Source organism: Mauremys mutica, chromosome 4 (assembly GCF_020497125.1).
Source record: "Mauremys mutica isolate MM-2020 ecotype Southern chromosome 4, ASM2049712v1, whole genome shotgun sequence".
In the NCBI taxonomy this organism is placed as follows: Eukaryota; Metazoa; Chordata; order Testudines; family Geoemydidae; genus Mauremys; species Mauremys mutica.
Genome location: NC_059075.1, coordinates 121,939,930 through 121,966,528, shown reverse-complemented (window position 1 = coordinate 121,966,528; position 26,599 = coordinate 121,939,930). Strand labels below are relative to the sequence as shown.

The following is a 26,599-nucleotide window of genomic DNA, read 5'->3' as shown; positions in this document are numbered from 1 at the left end:
GAGCTGGTCTCCAAAGTAAATCAGCTGGGAGTGACACGCACACACCGCTGGGGCTTTCAGGTTTTTTTAATTTAGTTGTTTTCTTGGAAAAAAAAAGAAAAGAAAAAACAGTAAGGCAAAAAACCCAAAACTAGAAGTGGAGGGATTTTTAATTTAAATCTACTAGTGTCCCTCCCATGGAAATAGAGGGCCCATGCCCCCTCTGTGCCTTCTCCTGTCCCAACGAGCAGGGATCGGCTAGCACCGGGCTTGGCCTCATCTCACCGAGCTGGCGAGAGGGGACCCGCCCCGTCCAGCCAGCAGTCTAGGCACAGGCAGCACAAGCACTGCCCCCTCACCCTGTTGGCAGAGGCAGTGGAGTCGGAGGGGGGGGGGAGAAGAACCCAGAATGAAAGATACAAGGAAGGCACCTCAGCATGTGATTCTCAGCCAGGGCTGCAGAGAGACATCCCTCTGATTTTGGGGCTGGCCTGATTCCTGGCCCTGCCTGATCCTCTCCCACTATGGCAGCACCTCTGAACCTCAGGATCCAGCTCTGGCCGCTGTCAGTGCCTCTGTCCTCCCTGCTGGAAGGGGCAGGTGACTTTAAGGAGGAAGGGAGTGGCCAAGTGGAGCAGGAGGGATGCTAGCTCAAGTGGGCAGGGGCCTAGCTCAAAGCCAAGTATGGCTCTGGGCCCAAGCACCCCCTCCCCCTCTCCCCCAGGTCAGTGCTGTGCCTGAACGGCTGGGCGGGACCTCTGCGGAGCTTGGGTACTCACTGTGCAGGAGACATGAGATGGGGGTGTTACAAAAATGGGACCCACTTGTGAGGGAGGGGAAGAAGGGGGCAGAAATCAAACAAAATATTAGCTCTCTCTACATATATATAATATACAGATATATAACAGGCGCTCGCTTGGCCAGAGGGATGCTCCACCCCCACAGCAGCTCCCCGCCTTCCAGAGTGCACATGGGGAGGGGGAAGACGGTGGGGTGCGTTCCTCTTGGCGGGAGAGGAGTGGAGAGCAGAGGGGGTGGGGGTCTCATTGCCCATGGCCCTCTCTGAAATCAGAAGCAAAGTTCAGCAGACTGCCCCAAAGAAGGGTTCTCAGAGATCAAGGCCAGTCACAGCCTCCGCCCCCGCTCCGGGATGTGGAAGGGGAGCTGCGCCTCTGCATTGCTTCCCGCAACATTCCTCTGTCTCCATGGGCACTCACCAGGCTCCCCCAGCCACTTGGGTGCCCCTAGCTCCCACCTAAGGGAGGGGAGACTGACCCCTCCCCACCAAGATACGAGATACAGGATATCCCCAGCTCCCCCAAACAGCCCCCCCCCCCATGGGAAGTACATTGGGGGGCTTCTGTTCTGACCCACATCCCCTTGTCTAAGGGTGTTAGAAAAGGACTGGCCCCTGTTAACAGCTCCCGAGCTCTTCCCCCCACAGCTCCCGGAGGGGTTGGGCCGAGCTGGACAGACAGATGGCCATGTAAGGGAGCTGGGGGACACAGCCATTGGGGCTCAGAGCGCCAGCCCTGGGGATCTAGACATCATCAACATCAGTGTCAATCAGCTAAGGCAACCCAGCCAATCACCGCCACTGGCTTTTGCTTGGGGTGATTGATTCGGAACGAGCGATTGGTTAAGACAGACAGACACTCGAGGAAAGCGCTAGGCAAGGAAGTCACATGATCGGCTGCTTCCCTTCAACCTCCATCCTCTTTCCTTCTCTTCCTCCTGCTGCTGATCCTGCCACTTCCAGCTCAGAAAATGTCCGGACACGAGCTCCAGTCCTGCTTCTCTTTGCTCTCCCAGTAGCCTCCTCGGTACACGTGTGCCAACTCCTTTGTGACAGGGTCCTTCTTCCGCTCGAACCACAGAGCCTTGTAGGGGTCATAGGGAGTGCCTGGAGGTGGAAGGAAGATTTGCGAGAGGGGTCTCAGACACACCAGCACTGCCTGTGGGGGAGGAGAGGGGCAGGGGCCGGGAGCCAACAGTCTCCTTACCGTCCTCTGTGGCCTTCATGGCCTCGGCCTCGCGCTTCTTGCGGGAGATGCGCTGCTTCTCCTCCAGCCGCTGCTTCTCGGCGTTGGCCTCATCCCAGCGCCCGTTCTCCATCAGCCTCTGGTCGGGCCGCAGCCGGCTATCGGTGGGGGCGGTGCCGCTCTCGGGGGCGTTGAGCGTCAGCGCCAGCTCGGAGAAGTAGTACATGTTCTCAGCGTTCTTCCTGTGCCGAGGGTGAGACATGGCAGTGGGACGGGATCCATGGAGATCCTGCCACCATGGCATCCTCCCTCCAGCCCTGCTGCCTGCTCCGCCAGTGGGGAAGGGTTTCCCCATCCCATGGGAATCCCCAATCTCTGCATTGGTTGCCAGTCCTCCCAGCAAAGGAGAAGTGGCTGCAAGTGAGGGGAGCTCCGTAGCCCCTATGGAGGGCAGAGATGGCAAGGCGTGAGCCGGCACCTGTGTGTCAGACAGCCCAGAAGGAAGCTGGGGCTATGCTGGACCATCTAGCGCCCCCGCCCCGCCCGTGTCTCAGCCACGCCCCCAGCCCAGCAGCTCTCACTCACGGGAGGGGGTTCCTTTTCCACAGCAGGACCTGACTCTCCTCGGCTCTCTGCCGCCCCTCAGCACCGTTCTCCCCGCTGCCTGGCAGCACCTTGAAGCAGTCCATCTTCTCATCCCAGGTGCCCAGCAAGATAAAGTGCACTTTCCCCGAGGGGTCTGTCACCTCCCCCGTCACCTGCCAGGATGGAGAGTACAAAATGGGGCACTGGGTGCAGCGGTCTCCCCAGCCACCCAGCACAGCAGCAGAGATGAGGGAGCTCCCATGTGAGCCTCTAGTGCAGAGGTGGGCAAACTACAGCCCACGGGCCACATCCATCCCACGGGACCCTTCTGCCCGACCCCTGAGCTCCTGCTCCGGGAGGCTAGCCCCCAGCCCCTCCCCCACTGTTCCCCTTCCCCACAGCATCAACGTGCCACGCCACCGCTGCAATGCTCTGGTCAGCGCAGCTGCAGAGCCGTGGCCTGAGCCGGTTCTCTGTGCTGCATGGTGGCATGGCTGGCTCCAGCCACAGCCGCCAGCCACCGATGCACCAGGCAGCACAGTAAGGCGGTGGGGGTGCTGGATAGAAGGCAGGGGAGTTTGAGGTGGTGGTCAGGGGGCAGGGGTGTGGATAGGGGTTGGGGCGGTCAGACGGCAGGGAACGGGGGGGGGTTGAATGGGTGCAGGGGTCCCAGGGGGCAGTCAGGAAGGAGGAGGGGTTTGTTTGGGGCAGCGGGGGGCAATCAGGGGCAAAGGGTTTCAGGGGCAGTCAGGGAGAGGAGGTGGTTGGATGGGGGCAGGGGACCCATGGGGAGCATTCGGGAATGAGAGGAAGAGTTGGATGGGGCGTCAGGGGGCAGTCAGGGGTGGGGGTTCCAGGGGCGGGCAGGGGACAGGAGCGGGGAGTCCTGGGGGCCAGGAGTCCTGGGGGCAAGAAGCAGGGGCAGGGGCCAGGCCACGCCTTGCTGTTTGGGGTGGCACAGCCTCCCCTAACTGGCCCTCCATACAATTTCTGAAACCCGATGAGACCCTCAGGCCAAAAAGTTTGCCTGCCCCTGCTCTAGTGCCACTCCCAGGAGCCAAAGGAAGCAGCCAGCTGCAGGAGCCAGAATTCACCATATTCCACCTCCCTCCTCCTCATTAAGCCATCATTCCACTCAGGAGTTGACCAGATTCCTCACCCCAGACCCACTGCTCCCTCCACAAATTCCCCAGAGCCCAACCACCCCCGGCCCTGTTATCTCAGCACTCCCGTGATCCCAGAGCAACAGCAAGTTGGGATCGGAGCTGAGCCCCAACACCAGGGCTGGCCGGGCAGGTCACTCCCCAGAGGTGGCTGCCATGTCATACACCATGTGCTGTCTTCTCTCTCAGCTGCCATGGGGCAGCAGCTTACACAGATCCTTTCCCATCCTGTCTCCCCCTCTGCCCCACAGCACCTGGCCCTTTTATTCTCTCCCCTCCTCTATCCCCCAAGCCCCTGTACTGCACTGCCCTGGTGAGCACGGCACCCTGCTCAGGGGTGGGGAAGGAGACTCGGGATGAGGATGAGCCATGAGTCCCCCTCTTACCTTTCTGGCCACGTCCCGGGAGAAGTAGCTGTAAGGAACAAACTTGAGATTGCATTTGTCGCCCGTCTTGTGATTGATGATTTCGATCTCGCCGGACTGTGGGGGAGAAAGGTTTGGGTTAGCTAAGCTCAGCGGCACTCACAATGCACTTTCAAAGCCCCCACCCCCATGGTAGTGATGAGGAAACTGAGCCACGGCTGTTAGGTGCCTAGCCCTAGTCATATGGCTGGGAATAGAACCCAGGGGTCCTGGCTCCCACTGCTGCTGTATGACCCATTCCTGTTCTTGCTTGCCCCTGGGGCCACTGCAGGGCTGGGAACAGAACCCAGGAGTCCTGCCTCCTACTGCTGCCACGTGAACACATTCCCAAACCCGCCTGCTCACCTGGTCTATCCACAGTTTTCCCACTATGATGTTGTGTACCGTGGTGGTCACCTTCTTCCATGTGTAGTGATTGCCGGAGTGGAAGATGCAGTGGATGGTACCTAGAGACGGGGAGGTGGAGGTTGGAACAGCCATTAGCAGACTTCCCCTCCATGCTGGGACAGGACAAACTCCACCCGCCCACGCCACAGAAGCATTAAAAAATGGGGGAAGGGAATGGCCAGTCTAACCCAATGGCTGCCTTACAACACTGCAGACAGCACACACCTGCGCCCATCCAGGCTTCCCGCCCATCTCCAGGAGAGCCTCAACGCAACATGAACCCAACTTCACCCAGCCCAAACACTTAACAGCAACCCAACCTGCTTTTATCTGACAGTCACACACGCCAAGCAATTAGGAAGCAATGAGCTGGCTGTATGGGGAGCTCCTGGCTACTCCAGCCCCAACCTCTCCCAGCAGGGCTCCCAGCAGGGGGCGCTGTAGGGACCGAGGCGGGGGTGGGGGGCACACTGGATTTGAGGATGTCCCTGCAGGAGCCAGAACACTGCTGGGTTCATTCGTTTTCCAATCTCTTCGGAGGTGACCGACTGCATTCACGCAGCGGCACGTCTTTATTTTGGTGGTTTCAGCCAGATGTGTGTATTTGCCATTATGGCGAACATGGTTTCTGGACAGACGCTTGTGCCATGGACCAATTCCAGGAAGCAGCACACAAGGAGCAGCCAGAGGGCTGAAGGACAGGTCCCAGAGCGTGTCCGATTTCTTGCACAAGGGGTACAAAAGAGCAAGACGCTCTCCAGCAAACACTGCAGATGCCTATTTCTCAACAGCTAATAAGCTTTCCAGACTTCCAATTGTACAACCAATCCCCCACCACTCTGGAGTTACCGTCCAATTGACTAGAACTCCCTCAGACCTAGGATATTCACTGTTCCTTTCACCAGCAAAGAAACTCAGACAATGTGGCCTAGTGGATATGGCTGAGAGTCAGGGGACCTGGATTCTACTCTCAGCTAATGTTCCCTCTAATTTTTTACATCCATGTGCAGAATGAAGTTTGTTGTGTTCACCAATATGGAGGTGATATGTGGCAGGGGTGGGGCCGAGGGGTTTGGAGCATGGGAGGGGGCTCAGGGCTGGGGCAGAGGGTTGGGGAGCGGGGAAGTGAGGGCTTTGGCTGGGGCTGCAGGCTCCGGCCAGGGATGAGGGGTTTGGGGTGGGGCCAGGGATGAGGGGTTCAGGGTGCAGGCTCAGGGCTGGGGCAGAGGGTTGAGGTGTGTGTGGGTTGGGGTGCAGGCTCAGGGCTGGGGCAGAGGGTTGAGGTGTGTGTGGGGGGGTGAGGGCTCTGGCTGGTGGTGAGGCCAGGGATGAGGGGTTTGGGGTGCAGGCTGCCTTGGGGCTGCGGCAGGGAGAGAGAGGACTCCCCCCAGCCTTTCGCTGCAGCAGCTTGGGGCTGGGGAAGGGGCGCTTCTCCCTGGCCCAGCAGCTGCAGCAGGGCTGGGCTGGGGGAGGGGTGCCTCTCCCCGTCTGCACGGCCCTTTTATAGCCTGCTGCGTGGCTGCACAGCTTAGAGGGAACTTAGCACCCAGCTGTGCCCCAGCCGGCTGGGTGACCCTGGACAAGTTACGTTCCCTCTCTGTACCTCAGTTTCCACTCTGTAAAATAGGGGTCATGACCCTGATCTCTATGGCTGAAAAGCTCTAGGTAGACTAGGGTTATAAACGTCACCTTAGCTGTGGGGCTGGGGTTGGCCTGCTGCAGTAGCACTTGCTTCGCACTTTCCAAGCTCCCCACCAGCTCAGGCCATTTCCACTATAGAAACTGAGGCACCGCAGCTGGGTGGCTCACCCAAGATCACTCTGCAAAGCAGTGGCGGAGTGGGAATGGATCCCAGGAATCTCTCTCTTCAATGCATGTTCCTGTGATGGGCTGGGGCAGCATCTTCACCGCACTCTACCATCCTCCTTCCTGGGCAGCTGACAACACTACAGGAGGGGCTGGAGGCCCTAGCTGGCATACAGGGTACAGCAAGGGGAGCAGAGATGGGAACCCTCACCCCTCCCTACTGCCTAGCAGGGGGGGTGCTGGTGGCCAGGACTCACCGAGGGGCATGATGGAGATGTATTTGCCACGGAACTTGCTGGTGATTTTGATCTCCTGGCGAAGCGTCCAGCCGTGCTTGGAGTGAGCATGGTGGGCGGCAGCGGGAGGGTGGTGGCTTACCTGGGAGAGATAAGGGAGAGGATGAGACAGTCACCAAGGGACCTGTGCCATCGTTTGTCACTCCCAAGCCCAGCCCCTCGCTTTCCCTAAGAGAGGGGTGTGGGGATCTGGAGTGGGGTAGGCAGGGATGGCAGCGCTAGGAGCTTCAGCTGGAGGAGATCTCTAAGGAGCCCCCTCACAGACGGCAGGGCAGCCTGGTTTGCTCTCTAGGGCAGAGGCAGTTCACACCTGCTCGCAGAGGGAGCGGTAGCCGTTCTCCTCCAGCCGGTCCAGCTCGAAGGTCTCCCCCAGGAGAGGGTTGAATGGCTTGCTGGTGCGGAAGACGGTGGTGGAATAAGAGGAGACGGTGAAGGCGGCCACGTAGCAGAGCTGCTCCAGGGAGCTCTCGCACTTGGCTGCTCGGTCCAGAAGCTCATGGTACTCCAGGTCCTCGGTGAGGCGCTGCAGCATGGACAGAGGCTCGTTGAAGTTCACCTGGGAGCAGGAGAGAGGAGTCAGAGACAGGGGATGAGCCCAGGACCATGGCTGCTCAGGGAGCCCTGGCACTGGGAACCCAACAATCTTAGATCAATGGGGCTCATCAATGTGCAGCCCCATTCCCAGCTGTTCCACAGAAATCTGGAGGTCACCCTCTTTCAAAGAGCTAGCCCCCGAGCGGCCCCCCGCAGGCTGGGGGACTCACCGGCATGGGGATCTTGGAGAGCTCCTTCCCAATGCAGTTCTTCATGATGCTCCACAGGTTGAGGCTGTAGTTCGGCTTGTTGGGAATCCGAGTTCTCTTCTCCTTTTTGGTGTCCTCCAGCTGATGTTTGTACTGAGGGCAAGACATGGGCAAGACCATGCTGGGATGACCAAGGGAAGCCAGTCTGCAGACCTCTCAATCTCGACTTCCTCCCTCCCTTCATGTCCTTCTCTATTCCCCAGCCTCCTTCCATGCAGCTTCCTATGCCTGGAACACCCTCCTTGACCCAGCCCACCAGATCTCCTCCCACTCCACTCCCAGAAGGCCTAGTTCTTCCCCACTTAGCTTTCATGCACTCCCATACACACGGGCCTGCCTGTTTAGGCTAAGCTTGTCAGGCCCTTGGCTTCATGCCTGCTTAAAGCACCCAGCAAGCTCAAGTCACCAGTGCCAGGAACATTCCTTGGGATAGCTGCCCATGCCCCCAGACAGCCTCTCTCTCTCCGGGGGCTTCCATCAGCAAAAAGACTGTGCCTGCCCCGGGCACAGAACTACCTGCTCATCAAGGCTGATGTCACTGCTGGCGCCGCTGATGTTGCTGCCGGTGCGTCTGCAGGAAGTAGAGAAAACAAGTCAGCACATTGCACCCCTCAATGCCCTCCCTCCCCCAAGCCATCAGAGGCTTTTCTCAATCTGAGGCGCATTGGAGAGCAGAGGAATGGTACAGGACATGGCAGGGAGGTGGAGAGGCCCATGCCATGCCGATAGCTACCCCTCTTCATCACAGGAACCTAGAGTATGGTGCTTACCAGCAGAAGCAGATCTACATGATCATCCACAGGCGTACGCGTAGGGAAGGGGCATCCCCCCTGCTAGGCAGAGGAACAAGGAGAACGATGCCCGAGACTCAGCCCGAGATCACTCACTTGTGGCCCATGCTCTCCGGCATGGTGATGATCTCCGGTGCATCGAAGAACTCATTATCGTCATCTTCATCACTCAGGTCTCCTTTCCCTGGGCAGCATTCATCTGGAAGAGGGAATGGTGGCAAGCTATACATAAGAGTCCTCAGTCTCCATCTGCCTGGAGCCCAGCAGGAGGCATCATGGGAAGCAGGGCAGCAGTGCTGGCTGTGTGGGGTGGCTCCTGGCTATTCCAGTCGTAGCACCCTCTGCTTGGAGAAGCTAGAAGGAGCAGGGCACGAGTGCTGGCTATAGGAGAGCTCCTGGCTATTTGAGTCCAGACCCTTCCCAGCAAGGGGAGCTGTATGGAGCAAGGAAGGAGTGTTGGCTGTCACAGAAGCTCCCAGCTATTCCAGCTGCAGCCTCTCCCACCAGACCAGAGGGTACTGTTGGGAGCAGGGAAGCAGTGCTGCCCTGGGGTGAGCTCCCAGCTACTTCAGTCCTGATCTCTTCCAGCAGGAGCAGGGCAGGAGCGCTTGCTGTAGCAGAAGCTCCTGGCTACTCCAGTCCCAGCCTCTCTCAGTAGGGGGAGCTCTAGAAGGGAATAGTGCATAACAATGGAGAGTGGAGGGAGAGCTCCTTGCATCACCCAGCAAGAGCAATAGCAGACTGCTGCAATGCAGCCTTGGGGAAGGAGCTTTGTCCTCTGACCTTTAGCAGAGCCCCCGCCTCGGGAGGCGCTGGCTGGCAGCACAGTGGCCCCTCGGAAGGCTCTCTCTAGATGATTGTGCTGTTTGGCCAGCTGCTCCAGGGTCTCCTCCAGTCTGATGCGCTGGTCTCGCTCGTACTGAAGGGACTTCTGCCACTTCTTGCTGTGCGTCTGTGCCAGCATCAGGAAGTCTCGGCAGGCCTGCAAGGAAGAGCACAGGTCACGGCCACAGCTCTGCACTCCACCCTGCCCCAGGAGCGCTGTGTTAGGCTTAGCGGGGTCTGTTCAGCATGCGTACGTAGTCTCCAGATGCCTCTTATTCCCACTAGGGGCAATGCTGCCCTCTTGTGGTCAAACAAGAGCTGCAGGGGAATTTTCAAGCCACTGGCAGTGTCCCAGCCATCACCCCAGCTCAAGCGTCCAGCAGCCACCCAGACAATAAGTCTTTTGGCCTGTCAAGACATCATCTTCCTTGTGAGCCCCTCTGTGCTGAGGTTCTGAGGACTAGAGGCAGCTCTGAGGCCAGTGACTCCCTGGCAAGTGCACGGCAGTTTACAAAGCTGAGACAACAGGCAGAGAAGTGGAGGGGGCTCCCAGCTGAAGGCTCTGTTGTCCCAGTCATTTGAGTGAGCATAGATCCCCATTTCCCTCACAGCTGCAGCTCCCTTTTGGGGACCAGCGCACACTGGGAACCTCCCCCACCCCCAGCGATACATCCTGTAATCAGGTTCCCCATCTCCCTCTGGCACTCAGGGAGCGACACCTCAACCCTCAATGGCCAGATGAGCGATCGCTGAACAACGCCCGCACAGGCCTCTCAGAAAAATCACTGTGTGAGCTGGAACCTGTAGGTTGCCTGTACTGACTTACATAGGACAATACATCTGCCCTCTGCTCCAGAGATCGCCTTCATTGCAATAGTGATCAGGGCCTTATTGCGTCACACAGACACAGGCCACGGCTGCTTGCCCCACACAGCATATGATCTAGCATGCAAAGTTCCGCACTGATCCGAGAGGCCTCTCTGATCTGGAGCAGCGCATGCCGGGGCGTGTAATCCCTGCAGCTCCACCCCCCGCCGCTGGCCACACTCACATTGATCATGGCGTTGGAGGTGATGCGGAAGAGCGTGGCTCGCTCGTTGACCTGCTTGATCTTCTCGTTGCTCTCGGCGGGCAGCTTGAGGGTCTCCAGCTCGCTGAGGGAGCGCTGCAGTGCCGTGCCATGCTTGGCAATCAGGTCGTTGCATGTGCTCAGGTCCTCCACTTTGCTGGACAGGGTGCGCAGTGTGTTCTGCAGCTCCGTCTTGTCCGTCTGTGACACAGACTCTTCATTATCCGACTCATCTGGGGGGTGGGAGGGGTATCAAGGACAAGCTACGTCACATCCAGCCAGGAAGGGATGCTCAGCGCCAACTGGCCACGTGTGTTACCAAACCCTCCCCTGAGACCTAGGGGCAGCTCTAGGTATTTTGCCGCCCCAAGCACGGCAGGCAGACTGCCTTCGACGGTTTGCCTGTGGGAGGTCCCCGGTCCCGCAGATTCAGCGGCACGCCTGTGGGAGGTCCACCAAAGCCACGGGACCAGCGGACCCTCCGCAGGCGTGCCACTGAAGGCAGCCTGCCTGCCGCCCTCGCGGCGACCGGCAGAGCGCCCCCCCGTGGCTTGCCGCCCCAGGCACCCGCTTGGCGTGCTGGTGCCTGGAGCCGCCCCTGCTGAGACCAAACCCTCCCTTGCTCCTCAGACACTGTCAGCACTTCCTACATTCTGTCTCCACAAAGTGATGGTAGTGGATTGGACAGCTCAGGGGAAATGGTGCCTCATCCTATCCAATCCAGCTGGAGGTCAGTAATGATTGACAGCAGCTATCATCCAATGGCTGCTCAGGTTGGAATTGTACCACCCAACCCCTGGCTGGGGTCAGCAGTGGGACTGACCCTAGGACCTCTGGTTCTCAAAACATAAGCCGCTCCTGCCTGGACTAAAAGAGACAGCTCTGTTAGCCACGGCTCCATCTGTGACCCGGCCAGCGCTGGTGGGCACAGAGTGGCTGTGGGTTACACCACCACTGCTAGTGACCCATGCTGGCAGCTGGGCTCCCGCACTGCAATCTACATAAGCCACATCACAAAACTCCAGCTAGTGCTCAAGGGAGCAGCCCAATCGCTTGGCAAGAATTATTACACCTATGCTCCGTGCCAGCTACCAATGTGTCTCAGTTCCTGGTTCTACCCTTGGAGCGGATTGGGCGCTGCCTTTTCCACTCAGGTGACATCCCAGCAGCTGAAGTGCTCAGCTGGTTGAACTGTTAGGGCAGAGCTTTAGCAGACAGGGGCTTTTGAGCTTTCTTCCTTGGCCGAACAGCATATGTCTGCTGACCCCAGGCAGCTGAGAAGGAGCATGGATTGGAATTAAAGAGGGAGGGCATTTTTACTCCAGAGAGGCTATTTATTGCGCCCCCCGCCTCTTTCAAAACAGAATCTGAAATGATTATTCTAAAGCCGGGATAAAATTAATGGGCAGGGCTGTTCACTGCATAAGTGGCTCCAAGAAGTCTATGTGAAGACACTATCAGAACAGATCAAGCCAGGAAATCTTAAGGGAAAGCTCTGATCTGACCATGTGGCTGGGAGTCCTGGCATACGAGGTGTGTGTTCAACAGCAAGAGAGCCAACACTATGGTATATATTAGAACTCAGGAATACCAGAGCCCCAAATCCTAGAATTCACGGATAGAGAAGGCAGAGATAATGCTAAGTCTTGATTACTGTCAGAGTCAATAAAGACATGACAGCTGATCTTTTAGTGGTCTACATTGTCCTGAAAACCCCCCCCAAAAAACCCGAGGTCCAGAAATCCCAAGCAGGCCAACGCAGAGCTACATTAAATAATTTTATTAGGGTCGCTCCCAAAGGCACCACTCAGGAGTGACACCTCATTGTGCTGGCAGCTGTACATACTGTCCCAACCAGATATAGCTAATCACTTGCTATGTCCATACAGGCTAATCTGGAAAAGGTCTAGAGCAGGGGTGGCCAACCTGAGCCTGAGAAGGAGCCAGAGTTTAGTAACATACATTGCCAAAGAGCCCCAGTAATATGTCAGCAGCCCCACAGCAGCTCCCCTGCGCCCCCCTCCCCCCGGCTCTCAGCGCCTCCCGCCCACTGGCAGCTCCACTGATCAGCACCTTCCCCTCCCTCCCCATCAGCTGTTGCGTGAAGTGGTATGCAGGAGACTGGGGGGGAGGAGCAAGGGCAAGGCAGGCTAAGGGGAGGGGGCAGGAAGGGGTGGAGTGGGGGCAGGGCCTGTGGCAGAGCCAGGGGTTGAGCAGTGAGCACCTCCCAGGCACATTGGAAAGTTGGTGCCTGTAGCTCCAACCCTGGAGTTGGTGCCTATACAAGGAGCCGCATATTAACTTCTGAAGAGCCACATGTGGCACCGGAACCACACATTGGCCACACCAGGTCTAGAAAAATTGGGATATTCTCCCCCCCATCTCAAAACTGCAAGTAACCTTTCATTTTCCAGACCTGTTCCATCATTTGTTCTATATTACATGGTGCAAAAGTGACAGCTGCTGTTCAAGCAGCGGTCAGAGGAGACCTGGCATTTTTGTATTAAAGGAAATAACAGCTGACACTATTAGAGAGGTTCAGAGACCATCAGGGAATTCTCACATTGGACCTGAAGTACTGCTTACTGAAAAATGCAGATCTCACTCCCAACAGTAAAGCTAGAAAACCAATCCGCTTGGTGCTAATGTCTATTTCTAAGCAGAAAGGCGAAGAACTCAGATTGTCAAACACACAATTCAGTCCCTGGGGATGGCCGGACACCTTCCAATGGCGCTGATTTCACTTTCCTGAACATTCCAACTGCTGCTGCCTGAGTGTGGAGAGATCTTTATGCGCATTCATGCCACAACCTCAGACAGCACGAGGCGGTAGCTGAGCCACAGTCAGACCCCCGTGTTCCCATGAGAAATAAAATTCAGTGGAGCTAAACATATCAGTCCAGGGGGAAGAACGGCCTCAAAAGCCTCTTGCTGCAGAACACAGCAGCTTAGACGTGGGATTGGGAGCCAGGCAGATTTGTGACACAGACAAACAGGGTGTAGTTTTGGAGCTACAGATCTACAGAGATTGAACAGCCTACTGAGTAAAGCAGAGTCCATCTGCCCTTTATACTAAAGCAAGCTGGAAGGCAACAAGCCCCCAGGCCGTGTGTTGCCATGGGACATTGGGTACGCAGTTCAGCGGGCCCTGAGCAGTGACTGGAGAATCATAGGCTTGGTGCCGGGCAAGGCTGGAGACGCGTGGTCCTTGTCCCGAGGAGCCGAGACTCTAAATAGGATGGAACGAAACATGCCAGGAATCCCAACTGGGCGACGAGTAAAACTCTATTGATCGCCAGGCTACACGTCACATCTCTAAAATGGAAAGGTGATTGGTATCTCGGGGTGAAGTATGTGGCGCTGCTTTCAGATGCAATGTTCTAATCACCTGCAGCTCTCAAGAGAGCTCTGAGCTGGAAGCCACAGGAGTGGGGAGATACAATTACTTAAGGGGCTCAGATCCCCCCTCTTGACACACAGCACTCCACCCTGAGACCCCAAGCCCCATCTAGGAGAGCACTCCCGGCCCTGAGAGGAAGGGAATTCAGTCTTTGTGTTCACTCATTCCTAGTTTCCCCTGTGTCCTCTGTACTGCACCACCACTGGGTCCCTCCCTCCTCTTCCATGGAGCTCCCTCGGAGAAGCCGCGCATGACACCCCTTACCCGATTCAGCGAGCATCTTGACAGCCCTGGCCTTGGCCAGCTCCAGGGCTGTGACCCAGCGCTGCCGCTCCACCTCCGAGCTGGCCTTCAAGTGGTAGGTCTGTGCCCCACCGTTGGAGATGATGAAGTTGCAGGAGTCCTCCACAGTGATGTTGGCTGTGGCTAGGTTAATGGTCCCACGACAGGTGTGACGCATCTCCGCTTTTGATCTGTGATTATGGTGGAGAAGGGTGGGGAACAAAGGAAAACAATGGGTAACCCAAGTCAACACTGAGAGGGTCATCACAGAACCAGATTGCTGGCATGTAAAATTAAGACGGTCATAGAGGAGTTTTTAAACTAAGGGCTCAGGGAAAGCCGACAGGTGTGCTGGTGGGGGTGTGGTTCTATATGTGAAAGAAAGCATAGACTGAAATATAGTAAAAATCCTAAATGAATCAAACTGTACTACAGAATCTCTATGGATAGAAATTCCATGTTGGACTAATCAGAGTATAACAGTAGGAATAAACTACTGACCATGTGACCAGGATGGTGACAGTGCTTGTGAAATGCTCAGGGAAATTAGAGAGGCTGCAAAAAAACAGAAAACCCAATAATAATGGGGGATTTCAACTATCCCTGTATTGACTGGGAACATGTCACCCCAGGATGGGATGCAGAGATAAAATTTCTAAACACTATAAATGACTGCTTCTTGGAGCAGCTAGCCCTGGAACCCACAGGGGGCGAGGTGGTGGGGGGGCGGGAGGGGAAGGCAATTCTTGATTTAGTCCTAAATGGAGCACAGGATCTGGTTCAAGAGGTGAACATAGCTGAACCACTAGGTAATAGCAACATGGTGCAATTAAATTTAACTTCCTTGTAGGGGGAAAAATACCAAAAAAGACAAACCACAGTAACATTTCACTTCAAAAAGAGAACTACACAAAAATAAGGAAGATAGTTAAATGGGTATTAAAAGGAACAGTCACAAGAGTGAAATGCCTGCACGCTGCATGAAAACTTCTTAAAAACACCATAATAGAGGCTCAAACTATATGTATACCCCAAACAATAGAAACAGTGAGAGGACCAAACAAAAAAATGCCACCTTGGCTAAACAACAGTAAAAAAGTCAGTTAGAGACAAAAAGACACCTTTTAAAAATTGGAAGTCAAATCCTTCTGAGGAAAAACAGGAAGGAACAATCTCTGGCAATTCAAGTGTAAAAGTATAATTAGACAGGCTAAACAAAGAATTTGAAGAACAATTTGCAGAAGATTAAAAAACTAACAGCAACTTTTTTTTTTTTTAAAGTACATCAGAAGCAGGAATCCTGTCAGTCTCTCGGGCCACTGGATGATCGAGGTGCTAAAGAACCATTCAAAGAAGACAAGGCTGTTGCAGAGAAGCTAAATGAATTATTTGCATCAGTCTTCCCTGGAGAGTATGTGAAGGAGATTCCCACACCTAAGCCATAACTGTGGTATGCAACTTAAATCACTTCTATCAGCCTCTGTTCCAGATGACTGAAAGATAGCTAATATAATACTGATTTTTAAAAAGCTTCAGAAGCAGTCCTGGCAATTATAGGCCACCAAGCCTAAACTTCAGTACCAGGCAAATTTGCTGAAACTATAGTAAAGAACAAAATTATTAGACACAGACGAACACAATATGTTGGGGAAGAATCAACATGGCTTCTGTAAAGGAAATCATGCCTCACCAATCTATTAAACTTCTTTGATGGGGGTCAAACATGAGAACAAGGATGATCTGGTGGATACAGTGTATTTGGATGTTCACCAAGTCATTGACAAGGTCCCTCTCCAAAGACTCCTAAGCAAACCAAGCAGTCATGAGATAAGAGGGAAGGTCCTCTCATGGATCAGTAACTGGTTAAAAGATAGGAAACAAAGGGTAGGAATAAATTATCAGTTTTCACACTGGAGAGAGGGAAACAGTGGGTTCTCCCAGGGATTTGTACTGAGACCAGAGCTGTTCAACATATTCATAAATGATCTGGGGGGAAAAGGGTAAAACAGTGAGGTGGCAAAGTTTGCAGACAATAACAAATTATTCAAGCTGGTTAAGTACAAAGCTGACTGTGAAGAGTTACAAAGGGATCTCACAAAACTGGGCGGGTGGGTAACAAAATGGCAAATGAATTTCAATGTAGGTAAATCAAACTAATGCACACTGGAAAATATAATCCCAACTATACATACAAAACAATGGGGTCTAGATTAGCTGTTCCCACTTAAAAAAAAAAAAAAAAAGATCTTGGAGTTATTGTGGGTAGTTTTCTGAAACCATCTACTCAATGTGCACCAGCAGTCAAAAAAAGCTAACAATTTTAGGAACCATTAGGAAAGGGCTGGATAGCAAGACAGAAAATACCATGGATTTATATAGTGACATTATATGTCCACGCCTTGAATAAAGCGTGCAGGTCTGGTCACCTCTTCTCAAAAAAGATAGATTAGAATTGGAAAAAGTACAGAGAAGGGCAACAAAAATGACTAAGGGTCTGGAGGAACAACTTCCATATGAGGAGAGATTAAAAAGACACGGGCTGTTCAGCTTGGGAAAGAGAGGACTAAGAGGAGAGATGATAGAGGTCTATAAAATCATGAATGGTGTGGAGAAAGCGAATAAGGAAGTATTATTTATTCCTTCACATAACTCAACAACCGGGGTCACCCAATGAAATAAATAGGCAGCAGATTTAAAACAAACAAAAGAAAGTATTTCTTCACACAATGCACAGTCAACCTGTGGAACTTTTTGCCAAGGGACATTGTGATGGCCAAAAGTATAACTCGGTTCAAGAAGAATTAGATAAGTTCCTGGAGGATAGGTCCACCAATGGCTACTAGCTGAGATAGTAAAGGACACAACCCCATGGTGTGGGTGTCTCAAGCCTCTGACTGCCAGCAGCTGGGACTGTATGGTTCACTTGTTAATTGCACTGTTCTGTTCATCCCATCTGAAGCATCTGGTGCCAGCCACTAGTGGCAGACAGGATAGTGGTCTAGCTGGATCATTGGTCTAACCCAATATAGCTGTTCTTATGGCATGGCATGGCATCATCTCAGCATCTCCCTGTTCCCCCAGCATCCCATCCTCTTTCCTAGACAGAACTCTGGAATCAGCCAGAGGGGTGGTTGTGGAGTGCCGGGCACCCCATATGCTGCCTGTTTATTCTGATTTGAGCTGCTTGCTATGTGGACATTTAGCCAGATCTCTTCCCTGCCAGCTTTCACTAGCATATGGCAAGCTGCAGAGGCATTTCTCTCCGCCTCTCATGCCACCCCCCACATTGGCAGTGGCTCCCAGTTTGTTCTATTAATGGGTCAGGCCAATCCCCTTTTAAGGGTCTGGGTGGGGAGGCTTTTCTATGCTCATGTGTTCTCCAGACTGGCAGGCATTTCTATTAATAGGGCAAGATCTTGAACTTCATAGAACTGCCTGGTAATTTAGCCTAGCCAGCCGCACACTAGGCAGGCCAGATGGCTGGGGATTTTATGTTCGCTGCTGGGACTCGGCCAGACTGGCTAGCTTTTGGGGGTGTTAACCCCCAGGTGGATGTGGCTTCACAGAGTTCACACCGACAGCCTTTGCTCCCAAAGTAAATATTAACCAAGCGGACTAGTGAATTTCCTGGCTAGCCACGTCACACTCTGCTGTCAACATGCCCAGTAATGCACGGAGCGGAGCACGCACAGAACACCCACCACTCAGCAGGAAATTCCAGAGCTGGCCAGGGGAGATGTCCCTGCTAGATCCTGTCCTTTGATCTCACTTATTGGGCAATAGTGATGGGAAGAGAAAGGCCCCCAAATAGCCATGGTAGAATTAGCATGGCTGGAAGGGTGGGTCCTCTCTTGCTGCCCCTTAAGGCCAAGGGGTCTCCTCCCCCCACAACAAACACACAGATAAGTTGAGCCAGCAGGGGACATCACTTTTGGCAAGTACACACAGCCTCCCTGCCCTGACAGTCAGGTGAGCTCTTCACCAGCCAATCTAATTATTCAGGCTGCAACCTTTCCCTCCCCCACCCCAGCTGAGGATGAGTTCGAAGTTCCCACTGTATCGCTGTGGTACAATGCAGGGCCATCTCCCTGTCTGCATAACCAAGCAACACCTAGGCAGCCAAGGGCTGGTGCACACCCACACCTTCCCCCTGGCTTTGGCAGCTTGGGGCTGGCACACCAACGAAGCTGCTGTAGGTCACCCTCTTGGAGAGGCGGGAGAAGGCAACATGGGGGTGAGCTGCTTTATCTCAGGGGCTGCCACTTTTCCTAAACCCTGGAAGTCTTTGCTGGAGAGTATCAGACAAGGAGGCTGGGGGAGGGGAACTATGCATTCTCCCCTCCCACACTCCCAGCAGTGTAACATGAGCTTGTGTTGCCAGCTATTCTTACCCTCCAGGCTCTAGTTACTCCATGAATAATACAGGGCTAGCTAGAGGAGAACAGCTAACAAGCAGCCACCCCACCACGGGTTCAGCCAGGCTGGGCGTGTCACTTTAAACAGTTTATGATCAAGATGCCTGCCTGACAACTCCTGAACCATTTGTCTGGGACTTTTCTGAGATGCCACAGGCCTGGCATCAAGGGTGGGGAGGAAAGTCACCACCTTCTGCAGATTTAAGCTTTCATTTATTTATGAAATGAAGTTTCTAGCCCTTAAGGTTGGGAAGAAAATCCTCCCAACATGACCAAAAGCAGGGCTGCCTTCCTGAGGCTACAGCTTCTCTGCTTATGGCTTTCCTGAGCATCAGCAGAGTGACATTAACAAGACGCTGGTCAGTTTAATAGCTGCCATTCCGAGCCCTCTGGAACACAGTGAGGGTCTCAAGAATCTCGCTCAGCTACTTGCACTTACATCACCATCTGAGCACCTCACAATCTAACATCCCTACTACACCCTGGAGAAGTTGGGCAGTGCCACTGTGACATCTGTAAAATAGGGACACACACAGACTAGTGACTTGCTCCAGGTCACATAGGGAGCCTGTGGTAGACCCAGGATTTGAACCTACATCTCTCAAGTGTCTGGCTAGTACTGTGACCACTGAACTATCCTTCTCCCTTATGCTGCTGCTGGGGAAAGATATGAGCAGAAGCCAGGCCCTGTGGCAGGCACTCAGGAGGATCCAATGCAGTAAAGAAGCAGACTGGTCCACACCTAAATATTACATCGATCTAGCTAGGTCACTCAAGGCTGTGACGTTTCATGCTGAGTGCTGTAGTAAGGTCGCCCTAACCTTCTGGGGTAGATGCAGCTAGGCGAATAGAAGAATTCTTCCATGGACCTAGTTGCCACCTCTAGGGGATGTGAATTACCTACCTCAAAGGAAACCCTCCCTCTAGAGTCCAGTGCTACAGTGGTAGGGTGGCCATATTTCTTAAAGTAAAAACACGACAGCCAGGGCTCGCCAGAACTTCCCCCGCCCTTCTCCCATGCACAGGGCTCGCCCGAGCGGTCCCCAGTCCCCCTCCCCAGAGCTGCCCTCCCCACGCCACCAGGGGCTGACCTGCCAAGCCCTGTGCCACCAGCTGCCGGGCTGAGCTCAGTGCCGCCTGCAGCTGGGGCTGACCTGCTGAGCTCTGCGCACCCTGGGAGGTCAGCTCTGAAGGCAGCGCTGCCCACCAGTAGCAAATTTCTCCACTGCTGCTGGCGGGTTACACTGCCTTCAGCTGACCCCCGGGCAGCAGCTGCCACTCTCCGCTCTGCCTTGCAGCTGGAACAAATGCCCAGTGTTGGTGAAAAAGGGGACTGCCCCGGCCAAAATGGGACATATGGTCACCCTATACAGTGGGGTAGCTACAGCTGCAAAGCCCCCTCTACAGTACAGTGCTACAGTGCGGTAGCCACAGCTGGAGCATGTGTAGTGTACCCATAGCCCCATACACCCACACTCACAGCAGCTAGGAGGCTGGGGTAGGGGCAGTTTTACATTCGCTGAGAGCCCAACAGTCAGGAGATGGCAGAAAAAAACCCCTTCTCCCTCCCAGTAGCCAAAGGGGCAGGGGTGGGGCTTCAAGCTTGTCAGATATCTACTTGCCAGGGACAGATATGAAGGAGCCCTCATCAAGCATGGGGTGGGGCTGGGTTTGGCAGGAGGAACCATCCCCTCCCTCTCTCTCCAATCTTCTATGCCTCTGGTAAAGCTTTTAACCTTTGTGCAGGCTCTGGGGCTCAGATGTCAGCTACAGACAGGGTGTGCAAAATAGTTTTGCTCTACCTGCAGATATTTACCATGCAGGTGGGAATGAAATTACTTCCTGGCTGCCCAATGCTAAACACGCAAAGCCAGGTCAAATGGGAGATGCCCAGCAAACCCTGAGGCGCTACAAGCAGTAATGCGAACAATTCAGGAAGGAATGCCCTCGGGGGCGGTAGTGACTCAAGGCCCCAGTGGGGTGGTGGATACCAGGCTACACAAGGTGCTGAAGTAAGCAGCCCTGGTGATTAAAATCTTATCACACTCCCCACCCCAACCTGGGCATGTTGGCCAATTCCAATTCACAGGACTGGGTAAAGTGATGCCTGAATCCAGTCTAAACACCACTTTGAGATCCTTCAGGGCAGATGAGACTGGAGAAAGATTTCAGTGGATTTTTATAGAAGGCTCTAACGTGCTCACCCTGGTAGAGGAGAGCAGTCCTTATTCCCACCCCAGCACCTCGGAGGGCCCAGGGCACAGAATCCCTCCATCACACACAGTGGCACTTTGGTACCCACAATCAGTCAGACTGAGCAGCACTGTTACACAAGGAGCAGGCTGGAGCTGCCTCAAAGCTCCAACACTCCTGCACTGTCCAAAAGTCAGACGGGGCAGGAGGTGCACATGGCCCCTCTGGCTGTGTGGGCAATGCCCTTGATGCCCCACTCACCCAAACTAGGGAGGACAGAGAGGTTGCCTTCCACTTCCCTCCTGGCACAAGTCACTGCAGGGCTGTACTGACCACACATCCCCTGAGCTTACACCTCACTGATCCATGCACTTGGAACAATACATATTTTGTTAAAAGCTCAGATTAGTCCCTGAAGGGGGAAGGAACCCAGGAGACATGTTATGGACCAACCGCTATTCAGGGGGCTGCTGCATATAGCCTGTGATTCTGGGTAGAGTGTTAACCAAGGGCATGCAAGGCAATGTACAATGGGCTGCAAGGGGCTTAGGGTTAGCAGCTGCCAGTGCTACTTATAGGTCACTAGCTCAGTGTGTGTGTAACCCAGTTTAGGTAAGGAAACACGGTGCCATCTCCCAGTTTGGGGAAGGGGAATTAGGGGCTGGCAGCAGGAGGGTTTGCCAGCAGCTCCGGATGCCCCAAAACTGAGCCGAACAAGGGAATGTGAATGATGTCTGCTCAATGCTCTACCTGCCAAACAGCGGAGCGGTGCTGAGCAAGCGCCGAGACTCAGAGTTGGCCTCCTGCCCCTGCAGTTTCCTGACGGGCACCAGCCACCAACCAAAGGAACAAAGGAGTCCCCCATCCGCTACTTCACCAAATTTTTGGGGCTCTGCTCAGCCAGCTGGGCCTCAGAGGGAATATCAGGAAGAGATGGCCTCAGTACATAGGGGTTATTACTGAGTGAGAGAGGAAGAGAGTGCAGATGGGGCATCTGTAGCAGCATTGTTCCAAAGAAGGGATAACATGGGGGAATCTCTCTGCTAAGTGAGGAGAAATTCTGGCCCTGCCAGTAGCTCAGTGAGGAGGAGGGGGGTGACTCCAAGCAAGAGGGAACCCCAGTCTCTGAAATAACTAAGGAACCTTTTGTTCAGCAAGCCCAGTTAGGGTGAGCGAGTAGGGCAGCCCTGTACTCAGTGGCCTTGGCTGGGGGTGGGGGAGGACGGGGGGGATGGGAGATCTTTATCCAGCAAGAGTTTGGGCAGGGGTCTCTCTACCTAAGAATCCCAGCACTCTGCATGCTCATTGCTTTTCATGGAAAAGAACGTCCCCAGGACAAGAGACATCTCTTTTGCTGGGGGTATCTTTAGCAGCTGAGGAGCCCAGAGGGGTCTCTCCCTGGGACAGAGCTGAGCCAGTTATCTAGCAATTTCATCAGTAGATCTCAAAGTGCTTTACAAAGGTGGTCAGTATCATTACCTACATTTTACTGATGGGGGAAACAGATGGGAAGTGATTTGCCCAAGGTGGCCCAGCAGAGTTGGGTATAGAACCTAGGTCTCCTGAGTCCCAGTCCAGTGCGTTATCCACTAAGCAACACTGCTCTGCTTGTAGCTGGAATAGCTCAGCAACCTGTCACTCTGGGTTTGGATGGGGGAGGGTGGCGGTCCCAGGGAATTATTGGAGTGACCGGCCCTGGTCGCACCCATATCTATAACAGACCAGCAGCCCATTGTGCTGGGTGGGGATATGGAAGGGTTTGCCTCTCCCTTGCGGGGGAGGAGGAGGGCAGGGGAGGGACTTTCCATGTCCAAATACCTATAGTAGATGAGGAGTCTGCTGCTCTGCTTGCTCCTGTGTTTGTAGTAGCTAAGGAACCAACTGGTCTGGATGGGTGTCTCCTTCCACAGATGCTCAGGAGGTAGGGTCATGGTATTTCTATTAGCTAGAAGCTATTTGCCTAGAAGATGGGATGGGAGTAGATCTCCCCCACAGGAGCCTCAGTGAGGTTTTCCAGTGCCAGTGTTAACTGAAAAGCCTGTAGCTACCAAGGGATGGGGATGGGATGGAATCTCCTGGAAGAGGATCTATTTGCTGGAATTTGTAACAAGGATAGAGGGGGTTTCAGGTTAGGTATCCCAGTAAATGATGAACCCACTGCTTTGGTGGGTAAGGATAGGAACTGCCAAACTGGATCAGGTCCAAGGTCCATCTAGTCCCATACTCTGTCTCAGCCAGTAGCCAGCACACAGTAAGATGTAAGAACGCTGCCATGGCAGGAGAGGGATAATCTGTCTCTTACTTTAGGCCTCCTTTCGTCCTAATAAATTTCAGGCTTAAGCCAATCTTTAATATCCCTTCCAAAAATCTTTAATTAATCTGGATGTTCTTAACCTCCATATAGCTGTCCAATCCCTTTTTGAATTTTGCTAAAGTCTGAACCTCGATGACTTCATGTGGCAGTGAGTTCCACAGGCTAATACCACACTGGTGCAAAAAAAGTATTGCCTTTGAATGTCCCTTGGTCTAGGGTTAGGAGACAGGGAGAGCAGAAGCTCCCGATCTCCCTTTCTCAAAACCAGTCATCATTTTATAGACTTTTACCATGACCCTTCTCATTCATCTTCTTTCTAAAGTAGCAATCCCAGTCTTTTTAATCTCTCTGCCTGAAAAAGTTATCCAGGCCTTTGATCATTTTCATCACCTTTCTCTGAACTCCCTCTAGTTCTGCTATTCTCTCTCTCTCTCTCTCTACAGGGGTCTTGCTGTACAGGAAGATCCCTGATATTTACAACAACCATGGCACCTGTTGCTCTTGGGAAACGCTCTCTGAAGGGGTGGCCACCAGCGACTGTAACTGAGGAGCTCATTGCAAATGGGGCGGGGAAGGTACCTGTAGCAGCTGAGAAGCCCACTGTTCAGGGCATAAGCAAGGAGGTTCTCTCTCTTTCCCTAGGGGTTTTGAACCTTCATCACATGTGGGGGCAGGGACCCTGATACCTGTTGGTCTACATACTTATCTGGCCCATCTTCACCACACCCTTGCAAGGCAGGGTAATATTATTTGTAGTTTACAGATGAGGCACAGAACATTTGGCTTCCCCAAGGTCACACATGGAGTCTGTAGCACAGCAGGGAATTGAATGACCCAATCCAGTCCTTTAACTACAAGAACATCCTTCCTTGTGAGAGGCAGAAGGAGAGTAATCACTATCCGAGTTAATGTATAAACCTTTTGATGCGAGGACAGGAGCTGAGCCCTCCAATGCTCCTTTGGGAGAATGTGAAATGGGCTCTTCCCAGCAGGCTCTAAACAGGAAGGGGGTTACAGAGCAAGAGTTACAGTACTCAAGGAATCCATTGCTCTGGGTGGGAAAAGGAGCCTCTTTGTTGGGACATCCCAGGCCCGGAGATGTGTCAGTGTGAGGGAAAGGATGGGATCTATAATAGCTGCAGGGCTAAATCACTCTCCCTAGGGTGGGGTCCCAATCGGAGGCAGTCCCCAGCACAGTGGGTGCCGTGACCTATAGTAGCTTGGCGGGGGGAGGGGGCTGACACAGTGGGGAGGAGGCTGTCTTGCTCAGAAGGGGAAAGAGGGACTTTCTTGAAGCAGTTTAGGACCTCACTACTCTAGGGGAAAGGATCTCACCCATAGCTCAGGGGTTGGGATCTACCACTGGGGGTGGGGCAGGGACACAATAGGCACCTATCTCCAGGGGGGTGTAGAAGGTCAGCACCCACTGCTCTGGGGAAAGTCAGCTCACAAAGCATGAATGATCTCAGGTTCAGGGGGCAGGGTCTCACCTGTAGTAGCGCCACAGCCCATTGCTATGGGGCAGGAGGGGGAGCCAATCCCAGGGGCAGGCCTCACCTGTAGTAGCGCCACAGCCCATTGCTATGGGGCAGGAGGGCTGGGGGGAGGGGCTCAGGCCGGGGGCGGGGCTCACCTGTAGTAGCGCCGCAGCCCATTGCTCTGGGGCAGGAGGGCTGGGGGGAGGGGCTCAGGCCGGGGGCGGGGCTCACCAGTAGTAGCTCCGCAGCCCGTTGCTATGGGGCAGGAGGGCTGGGGGGGAGGGGCTCTGGCCGGGGGCGGGGCTCACCTGTAGTAGCTCAGCAGCCCGTTGCTATGGGGCAGGAGGGCTCAGGGGAGGGGCTCAGGCCGGGGGCGGGGCTCACCTGTAGTAGCGCCGCAGCCCGTTGCTATGGGGCAGGAGGGCTGGGGGGAGGGGCTCAGGCCGGGGGCGGGGCTCACCTGTAGTAGCGCCGCAGCCCGTTGCTATGGGGCAGGAGGGCTGGGGGGAGGGGCTCTGGCCGGGGGCGGGGCTCACCTGTAGTAGCTCAGCAGCCCGTTGCTATGGGGCAGGAGGGCTCAGGGGAGGGGCTCAGGCCGGGGGCGGGGCTCACCTGTAGTAGCTCAGCAGCCCATTGCTCTGGGGCAGGAGGGCTGGGGGGAGGGGCTCAGGCCGGGGGCGGGGCTCACCAGTCGTAGCGCCGCAGCCCATTGCTCTGGGGCAGGAGGGCTGGGGGGGAGGGGCTCAGGCCGGGGCTCACCTGTAGTAGCTCAGCAGCCCGTTGCGAGGGGGCAGGAGCGGGGGAGGGGCTCAGGCCGGGGGCGGGGCTCACCTGTAGTAGCGCCGCAGCCCGTTGCTATGGGGCAGGAGGGCTCAGGGAAGGGGCTCAGGCCGGGGGAGGGGCTCACCTGTAGTAGCTCAGCAGCCCGTTGCTATGGGGCAGGAGAGCTGGGGGGAGGGGCTCAGGCCGGGGGCGGGGCTCACCTGTAGTAGCGCCGCAGCCCGTTGCTATGGGGCAGGAGGGCTCGGGGAGGGGCTCAGGCCGGGGCTCACCTGTAGTAGCGCCGCAGCCCGTTGCTATGGGGCAGGAGGGCTCAGGGAAGGGGCTCAGGCCGGGGGAGGGGCTCACCTGTAGTAGCTCAGCAGCCCGTTGCTATGGGGCAGGAGGGCTGGGGGGAGGGGCTCAGGCCGGGGGCGGGGCTCACCTGTAGTAGCTCAGCAGCCCGTTGCTATGGGGCAGGAGGGCTGGGGGGAGGGGCTCAGGCCGGGGGCGGGGCTCACCTGTAGTAGCACCGCAGCCCGTTGCTATGGGGCAGGAGGGCTCAGGGGAGGGGCTCAGGCCGGGGGCGGGGCTCAGGCCGGGGGCGGGGCTCACCTGTAGTAGCTCAGCAGCCCGTTGCTATGGGGCAGGAGGGCTGGGGGGAGGGGCTCAGGCCGGGGGCGGGGCTCACCTGTAGTAGCGCCGCAGCCCGTTGCTATGGGGCAGGAGGGCTCAGGGGAGGAGCTCAGGCCGGGGGCGGGGCTCACCTGTAGTAGCGCCGCAGCCCGTTGCTATGGGGCAGGAGGGCTGGGGGGAGGGGCTCAGGCCGGGGGCGGGGCTCACCTGTAGTAGCTCAGCAGCCCGTTGCTCAGCACGAACCAGCGCCGCTGATACCCTTTGATGTAATTGGTCCATTTGAAGAGCCAACCCTCGCGGGCCGACCCGGAAGCGGAGCTGCCCGACCCGGAAGTGGCTGTCACCCCGCCCGGGCCCGCTCCAACGGGGCATCCGGGCCCGCCGCCGCCGCCCGGGCCCGGCGAGGGGAGCGGGGTGCTCGGTCCGGGCCCGGAGCCTCCGCTGCCTCCTGCGGCCGGTGCCGAGGGTCCGGGCGCCGCCGCTGGGCCTGGCCCGGGCCCCGGCCCCGCCGCCCGTAGCTCCGACATCTCGCGCCGCGCCCGAGAGCTCGTCGCGCCGCCGCCGCCCGGAGCCCAAGTGCCCTGCCCCCTCCTCCCTCCGTGCGCTGCGCCGTCACCCGCCCCGCGCGCTGTCCATTGGCGGCGCCACCCCTCTCCGGGGGCAGGAGTCCCGCCCACCATTGCCGCGGCCCCGCCCGTGCGCTCCCATTGGCCTAGCGGCCTCTGCTGGGCGGGTCCTGGCATCCTATTGGCTGGTGTTAGCCGTCACTGCCATCCCATTGGCCTCGTCGTTCCCTCTTCTCATTGTCTGTTTTGCCTGTTTGTCGCTATCTGCATCCAATGGGGAGATAGGGCGGGGATAAGCTAACGTCACCGTAGAACCGAGAAGTTATTGGTTGCGGGCGGTGCTGATGAGGCAACGCCACACGCTGAGAGGTGATTCATTCTGCGTCTGATTGGCTGGGTAGGCTCCAGTGGGCGGGGTCTCCATCCGCTTAATGTCAGGATTGGC

The 26,599-nt window shown here is 55.4% G+C and overlaps 1 protein-coding gene across 2 annotated transcripts; it reads right to left on the bottom strand.

The window, feature by feature from the left end:
• Window positions 1-50: 50 nt before the first annotated feature.
• Window positions 51-26,164, bottom strand: LOC123369306 (oxysterol binding protein). 2 transcript variants are annotated; one of them, XM_045014735.1, is made up of 14 exons: window positions 25,796-26,164; window positions 13,776-13,984; window positions 10,094-10,344; window positions 9,001-9,199; window positions 8,314-8,416; window positions 7,943-7,997; window positions 7,388-7,519; window positions 6,934-7,179; window positions 6,585-6,705; window positions 4,480-4,580; window positions 4,096-4,191; window positions 2,547-2,719; window positions 1,983-2,203; window positions 51-1,882 (listed from the first exon to the last, which is right to left on the bottom strand). In XM_045014735.1, the coding sequence occupies exons 1-14, from the start codon at window positions 26,113-26,115 to the stop codon at window positions 1,740-1,742; spliced, it is 2,370 nt and encodes a 789-aa protein (XP_044870670.1). In that variant the 5' UTR covers window positions 26,116-26,164; the 3' UTR covers window positions 51-1,739. The 2 variants fall into 2 exon arrangements, with proteins under 2 accessions (XP_044870670.1, XP_044870671.1); XM_045014736.1 differs by lacking the exon at window positions 25,796-26,164 and adding an exon at window positions 24,502-24,541.
• Between the last annotated feature and the right edge of the window lie 435 nt (window positions 26,165-26,599).